Genomic DNA, 8,192 nt, shown 5'->3' with positions numbered 1-8,192 from the left:
TAGCAAATTGAAGGAAGGATGATGAACCAGGATCAGAGAAAAGAAGAACTAAACATAACCCAGAAATCTGGCAAGCAGGACCAACTGTGAGTCTTTTCAGAGGCTTCTGTCAAGTCCAACCAAATTTCAGTCTGTTACTTCACTCAAGATCTGCATTCAAAGAAGTGAATGTATGGTTGGCCTATTTGAATAAAAAAAAAACCCCAACCTGATTCTCAACCAGGGGCAGCTGGATAAACATTACTGAGTCCTACCGAGACTATGTCCAATCTAGGAAGGGTAATTCACCTACACAAAGTTGAGATGGCATTGTAGAAGAAGGATGGATAGATTCTGAGCAAGTAAAAACAGATGTCCTGTCCAGGTGGGCTGAAGAAAGCTATAAAGGCTTTGAAACCATGTAAGAATTTAGGATTTACTGGGTAAGCAATGAGGATTCACTGGATTTTTAAGCAGAGAAGTGACATGATAAACCCCAGGCAGAATCTTATGGTTAATTTTCTTTATCTATTTTTACCATTAATGAATAACTTTAACTCTATCTGCATTTCTCAGTGACATGGAAGAGAAAGACTCCTATTCTTTTGCCTTTTCCCATAAGGTCAAAGAAGTATACTTTTTGGTTTTCCTGAGGTTTGTGTAGACAAAGGGAGGGAACAAGCTGACCAGGTCTCAGATGATGAGAATTTTCATGTTCTTCCTGAATCGGGTTCTCCTCTCTACCACCACTGGTATGCTGGAGCTGATTTGTACTGGCTTATAAGAGTCATTTGCAAAATTTCCTGAAATTTTGTGAGCCAGGTAGCATAATCATTATTAACAAATAGATAACATAAAATTTAAAAAAAGGCATGAAACACAAATAGGTACTCATATATTCTTAATTATTTTACTATTATCTATGTCCTTGAGGTAATTTATATCTGCTATGTGGTGGAAATGTTTTGTAATATTGTGCTACTCTACATCTCTTCCCGTCTGTGTGTTCAGTGACATGTTGGAAGTTTTGAATTAGCTAATTTACCCCAAGGCAGTTGTCAAACCCTACAAAACAGGGCCTCTTTATTCTGGAGAGAGCTGGTTGTTAAACACATACCAGCAAAACCCTGCCCCCCTCCTCATACTCCAGTCCTCTTGTTGTTCAATCCCATAATTCCAAAGGGAGAATAACCAAAAACTGGGCAGTCACTTCACAGTCTAGGTGGCTGATAGGTCAGAAGAAAAAAAAAGATGGCAAAAAGTCAAGTTAGTTTTATTTGTTTTGAAACAGTCTAACATGTGACTATTAGCTCTAACATAAGTATGTGAAGGATTGGAGAATTCAGGACACAATCCTAATAATGCCTCTCTCCTTTGCCAGAAATTTCTCCAGGAAGGGTGTTATAAAAGTGCTTCTTAGCTAAATTTTTACTAATTCTGTTTCATAGGTGGGAACATCTGCAGAAAAAAGCAGTGAAGCCATCTACTTTCGCCTCCAGCAGACTGTGAATTCTTCCAAAACTCTGTCTGTCCTGGAGTACTTCCCGAAGGCAATGGGGTAATCCCATTGCTACCTTGGTGGCCACTAGCACAGCTGAATCCCATGCTCCCCTGACTTTGGGAGCTGCAATGTTTCGGGCAGTGAAGAGTGACTTGTCTTTTGTCTTATCTAACTGCTAAGCTTAGAATTTTGTTTCCTTTTTCTCCTTCCTTCCCAATTACATATTTAGTTATAATATAATAATAATGAGAAGGGGAAGTCTCTCCAACTATTTCATTTCCACTTCTAGGCACACACTTTCTTCATTTCACAGATTGGATCTCTGCTCAGAGGAGTTTTCCATCCAAACAGGCAAACCTTTTTCATCTAAACCTTGCTAACTTGGGTTGTGTGCTTATTTGCAGGCAATGTGCACAGAGTGATAATTCAGGGTTAGCGGAAGGAGAGAGGAGGAGGAGGCATGGGGAGTGGGGTGGGAGGTACTGTGGGGGAGGTATACTCATTTTCCCCCCCAAGGGTGCCCTAATAACCCTCCTCAGGAATCCATGAAGAGCGGCTGTCTGCACTAGGTTTGCCCCAGGCCTTCCACACAGCTTGGGTTGGAGAGTTCCTGCATGTAGCTCTTTCAGTATCTGTGGACTCCCTCCTGCCACGAGTCAGAGACCGCCTCTGGGGTGGGTGTGATCTCCACATGAGCCCTAGTGAGCTGAGTACCTGCATCACTTTGAGCAACGAATTCTTGCATCATTAAAGATGTCCCTTATTTATAATATAATTCTTAGGAATTCAGAACTACAGAAACGTTGACCTTTTTCTTCCATTATTTGCTTCCTTCATTTTACTTATTTAGTCACTTTTAATCAGTACCTTAGTTAACAAATCTGTACAGCATTCGAAGTGGTGACTCATTGCTTCAGTATATGTTTTACAATAAGGACTTCTGACAAATTTGAATAATGCCTTCTTCCCTTTCCTTTTACTTCCAAATTAGTTAAAAAAAACCCCACTTACTTCCAGTATGCTCTTAGTGTTTGCTGAGCACCAATTCACTTGCAAAGGAGAGGCAGAACTTGCTGCCCCAATTAACCTAGAGAAAAGTGTTACATGGAGCAGGCAAAATGGTCTCTTGGGGTCCTCAGAGTCAGCACTTGTGATCCCCAGGTCACACTGACCTTCAGGAATATCTGTCCAATTCTGTGCTGGATGCTTCACCTGTGTGGCAAGTGACAAAGCCATGGTGAAAAACAGGTGGGCCTTTTTATGATGCCCCAAAAGCTAGGCCTAGGGATTACAGAGCCAGGCCTGAAACAAACTGAACTTTGAGTATCCCTCTTCCTCCCGGTCACAGATCTCCCCTGAGGGAGGTGTTACAACTGCTTTTAAGCAACTGGTCTTTTCCTCTGGAGGGAGCTGCCCTTTTGATATTCGGCTGGCTAATGCTTCTTCTGGATAGATCTACATGCCCTAAAGGTTTAGTCTGACAAGGGAAGGACCAGGAATAGGACTAAAGATGGACCTAATGGAGCCCAGAGGGGGGATCCAGCTGCACTGAGCAAAGGCTTCCATGGACCCACAGCTGCCTGTGAAAGGCACCGGGCAGCACCTGTAAGGCAGCCTAAGAGGGGGCATGAAGGGACATTTTCCAGAGGGTTAAAGTAATTGCCAATCTGTCCTTTTGTCATTTCTCATGGTCAGAGAGCCTCAGGTTCCTACTAAGGGGTCAAGATTCCGTTTTGTCTTCTCTGAAAAACTCATCTCCAGACTATTTATTCCACTCTGAAAAACTCTTCCTAGGCAGCAAATCAAAAGAAGCCGCAGATGGTTGGGGTAAACATGGCAGGGAGGACACAGACAGATGTCTTGGGTGGAATCCCCCATTGCTCTTTGGGAAGAAGTTGTTAGTGCCCAGTGAATGGCTGAATACTATCAACCTGTTACACTGTTACTTCAAATAAAAGATAAAAAATTAAAAAAAAAAAAAAACCCTCTTCCTAGGCAACTTCAGGGCAGGCTGGGAGGGTCAGATGGAAACCACCCACCTTCTTCCCAGTCTCCCTGCTATCAGAGGACTCTTTCAGGGAGTGGCACCACTCATCAGGCTCTAGGCTAAGTGGCCAACTCATTAATCCTTATAATACCCCTGGAGGTAGGTTGGTGGCAAATGCCATCTCTAGTCTGCAGAGAGAATACTGAAGTGCAGAAAAGTTAAAGGATGATAATGACACAGCTACTAAATGGCAGGAATAGAAAAAAAAAATCCTGGTTTCTTGACATCTGTGTGGTTTCTTCCAAAACAGACTTCTATTGTCAAGAACACTACAGGGAAAAAAATGGCAGCTTCCCTCATGGGGTGGGGATGGGGGCGGGGCAGGTACGTCCTGTTTCAATAGCAGAATGCTGCTTCATCCAAGGAAATCCACTCCTTCACACAGCTATGCCCAGTGGAGACAAGGAGGCCAGCAGCCTTCACCTACACCTCTACAGCTGGTAAACCACACCAGCAGTTCTCACTTTGAACACACTGTAGTTTTCTCCTTTTCTATTTTGGAGTAGGTCCTAGTTGAGTCAGACTCTTTATTCTAACAACCAAGCTATTCTCAGGCTCTGAGTTTATGTCTTCTTAAAATGGATCTTCAGGAGCAAAACTGTAGGAGCAACAGTATAGCCACAAGGTAAGTGCAATGATGCTGTCTCTTTCTCAAGCCTGGGATTTTGTTACTTCTCTCATCACATTGAAGGTCTGTGTGGAATAGTATTGAGCGCAAGGGGGCAGATTCAATCTTAGTAGTAGCCAGAAAGTTACATGTCTACAAGATAAATATACCTCTTCTATTCAGCTGTCCATTATCTGACACATTAATTGAGAATTTGTTAAACAATCATACTTTAGAATGGATTTAATTTTTAGACTACTTTACTTTAGTAAGGGGCTCCAAGGAATGGGCATACTTTCACCGAGGGGTTGGGGGGTGATTAGTTTTGGAGGAGGCTTTGCTCTGGAAAAGCATATCTAGAATGAATATCTTAAAAGGAAGGTGGTAACCAGAGGGCAGCACAAAGGATTTGCATACTTTGGGATGGTGCTAGTTGGGCAGAAAGAGGCAGTTTTTCTGAGTACACCTTTTGGGTCCCTGGTGGTTTCCTGTCCAGATCCCTGCCATGTCAACTTGGTGTCTATCCTCCTACCTAAGTTTTGGCACTGCAGCCCATCATGAAGCATAGCTCTGGTTTAAACGAACAGTTTGGTTATTGCTTTCTCCCTCTGTTCTTCCGCTCTAGGCAAAACTGCTCGCTGTGTGAGGTATATACTTATACCTGAGGATTTTCCTTTCCTATACCCTATGTTTAAGGAATGTTTGTTGTGGGGATAAATGGTAGGAGACCTATGAAATCCCTCTTGTTCCCTTCACCCTCTACATCCCTTCCCAGGATGAAGCCTGGCCTGGGACTAGACATTGGAACCCTGGCTGTTTGAGCTCCCACTTTGTAAGAGGCTCTCCCTCGTGTCACTCTTTGTACATGTCTTGTGCCTGAGCAAGGCCTGAGAGCTGACTCTCAGGTCAGGCCAGTGGGCAGTTATCCTCTGGCTCAGAGCTGGGTATGCTCCCAGCTCTCAGTGAAAGGAAATGTAGATTTCAGGCTGGGCACTGAAGTTGGGAGAGGAGAGGAAAGAAGGGGACCTTCTTTCAGGGAAGAAAACTGAAACCAGGCCTCAAGGCCTTTTCAGTTCAGGGAGAGGGCTTTGAGGCCTTGCTCTCTTTCTCTGATGGTTCCCAAGGCAGAAGTCCCACCAACCCAATGAATGTAATTGCATCAGAACCCAGGTGCTGCAGTGACCCAAGAGAAAGGGCAGTGAGAATTCTGGGTATCACCTGTACTGGTGATTTAAACCCAGCACTCCAGAATGGTAAAATGATATTTGGAAGCTGAGACCACAATAATGGTTGAGATGATAAATAATATGGCTAATTCCGTAAGAAATTGGGTTCTCTAGTATAAGCTAACCTTGTAAATTGGTGCCCAACAGGTTAAACTTGGCTTGCACACATTTTTTGTAGCCTATATGGCATATTTAAAATTCATCTGGGAACATTAAAAATGTTGGGAATTTCACTTAAAAGTTTGGATTTTTGGCTTCTTTTAAAAAATCAGATGGCCAGGTAACACTGCCTGGCAATCATTGCCTGGGATTAAGCAGCAACTGTCCCCTGCTCTCCAATCTTCACAGCCCTGGAGCTCCTACAGCATCAGAACAGGCCCTCTTCACCTATTTAAACCATCTACCTGAATCCTGGAGTATCTAAATTTAGGACTCTTGCTGTATGACCACATGGCACCTGCTTGGAAAGGGCTGGGGTGATAAAGTCCTGCTGAATTAGTGAGCTTGAGATAATACTTGTAAAAAGCTATGGGGCAACCACAGTTCTGATTAGGAGGATTTCTACAGAGAAGTGAGGATAAAAACAGAGTTCCCCACAGCCATTGGGGTAGAGGGACAGGGCAGCCAAATGGGACTGGGATCTTCAATGGGACAAGGGGTTTGTCTTGGCAGCCCTTACATACAGGCAAGGCAATTTCCGAGTTGTACAGCGTGTGCTGTTCACTGCAGTGCCTGTCCAGCAAGGGGTGGGTGTGAGAGGAGGAACAGAAGACTCAGATCATGTTGGCATCTTCACATTTCATCTTGCCCTGCGTTAGCTTGGGTGCTTTCTCTTCTTCTTTTCTTTGGCGTCACTTCATACGGTTAGATCATCTGACCTGGCCCGGCTGCTGGCTTTGCTCAGCCTGCTCAGCGGTCTGTTGTCATCCCTGGTCAGCTCTGGGCACAGTGAAGGCGCCTTCTCAGCCGACAGCTCTTGCTTTGACACCTTCTCAGCCTGCAGCTCTTTCTCGCCCTCTTTCCCCACTTCTGAGGTCTCCACTTTCTCCCCCTCCAGCACTGCCAGGGTCTCCTGCCCTTCTGTGCTCACTCTCTCTGCGTCCTGTCTCTTCTCTCCCGCCTCCGATTCGGCACCCTCCTCCCCCCGCTGCTCCTCCCCCTCCCCCTCCGGCATTCCCACCTGAGCATAGGAGGGCAGTGTTTCTTGGTAAGCCCGAGACAAGTCCCCTAGGGGCCCTGTGCCTATCTTCTCCTCAAACTGACTGAAAGGCTTGGCAGAAAGGGGGCTGGTCTCCACCATCCCGACCTCAGTCAAAGGGAAATAGTGGGACACGATTTTCTCTTCTTCGAGGAGCTGGTAGCCCTTGGCTTTCTGGATGGAGGAGACGGCAATGGAATGGAGGGACTTCTCAGGGATCTCTCCCAGTGACTGCTCTAAGGGCCTCTTGAAGGCAGACCGGATTCTCTTCAGGCCCAGGTGACTCATCTCCAGAATATTGAGGAAGAGGGACACAGAGGCCACAGACAACATGAACAGGATGAAGATGGTTTTCTCAGTGGGCCGAGACACGAAACAGTCCACCACGTTGGGGCAGGGCCACCGGCTGCAGCGATAGAGGGGCAGGATCCGGAAACCGTACAGGAAGTAGTGGCCCACTATGAAGCCTACCTCGAAGAGGGTCTTGAAGATGATGTGGCAGATGTAGGTCCTCAGCAGGGTGCCCTCCAGCCGGAACTTCCTGGCGCCTTTGCCGCTGTTGCTGCTCCTCTTGATGCTGCCCTGGTCTGTGGCCACGGGTGCCCTCTCGCCGCCGTTGCCCGCCGCCTGCTGGCACAGCTCCTCTGCCTCGCGCTCCTTGCGCTTCTCCTCCATGCGGACGTGGTGCACCGCGTGTCCCACGTACACCAGGGACGGTGTGGAGACGAAGATGATCTGCAGCACCCAGAGGCGGATGTGGGAGATGGGGAAGGCCTCATCGTAGCAGACGTTCTCGCAGCCTGGCTGCTGGGTGTTGCACACGAAGTCGGACTGCTCGTCCCCCCACACAAACTCTGCGGCCGTGCCAAGGATGAGGATCCGGAAGATGAAGAGCACAGTGAGCCAGACTCTGCCAATGACTGTGGAGTGCTCATTCACCTCCTCCAAAATGTTCCCCAGGAAACTCCAGTCGCCCATTTCTTACCACCTGGAGAAGGGAGAAGGCAAAAGCTCAGCGGCCACGGGGCAGGCCCGAAGAGAGCCAGTCTCTCTGCTAACTCCTGTGTACCTCTGCTTTCTGAGCTCCTGGAACTGTCAGCGTGTGAAGAGCATCTGCTGAGTGCTTTCTCCGTGCTGGCTAGGACTAGACGGCAAAAGACACAAAAAGAATCTGCCTCCATTAGCTTCCTCCTCTGTAAAATGTATTAGTGGTAATACCTGTTCTCATTCACTCCACAAGCAGTCTGAAGGAATAAGGAGGCAATATGTGTATAATTCCTGGAACTCCACCCCAAATAAGGATTCATTGTTGACCATAAATAGAAACCTGTGGTTTTAAATCAATACACAAGCTGAACTAAGGCTCAAGAGGCCTAATGCTGAAAGAATGCTCTGTACTATGGGTGCCTGGGCTCCCAACAAAATTCTTACATGTATGAAATTGTAGCTATCTTATGCCTGTGTTGGGATATATAATGATTTTGTGTTTGAAGGGTAGTGGAAGGAAACTAACAGTTTTTGAATATCTACTTTGTGGCAGACCTTTGACAGTACATTATTTCATTTAATTTGATCCTGCTGGACTGTAATCTTCATGGGGATATGGACCACGCCTATTTTATTTATTGCTATAT

General features: G+C 46.1%; 1 protein-coding gene across 1 annotated transcript; it reads right to left on the bottom strand.

Annotated features, from left to right (window-relative positions):
- Positions 1-1,264: 1,264 nt before the first annotated feature.
- Positions 1,265-7,541, bottom strand: GJA8 (gap junction protein alpha 8). The gene has a single exon (XM_017641485.3). The coding sequence runs from the start codon at positions 7,534-7,536 to the stop codon at positions 6,217-6,219; it is 1,320 nt and encodes a 439-aa protein (XP_017496974.1). The 5' UTR covers positions 7,537-7,541; the 3' UTR covers positions 1,265-6,216.
- Positions 7,542-8,192: the final 651 nt, after the last annotated feature.

This window comes from Manis javanica, chromosome 4, assembly GCF_040802235.1.
Source record: "Manis javanica isolate MJ-LG chromosome 4, MJ_LKY, whole genome shotgun sequence".
Taxonomy (NCBI): domain Eukaryota; kingdom Metazoa; phylum Chordata; class Mammalia; order Pholidota; family Manidae; genus Manis; species Manis javanica.
The sequence above is the reverse complement of the archived record's forward strand: the minus strand, read 5'-3'. Positions and strand labels throughout refer to the sequence as shown.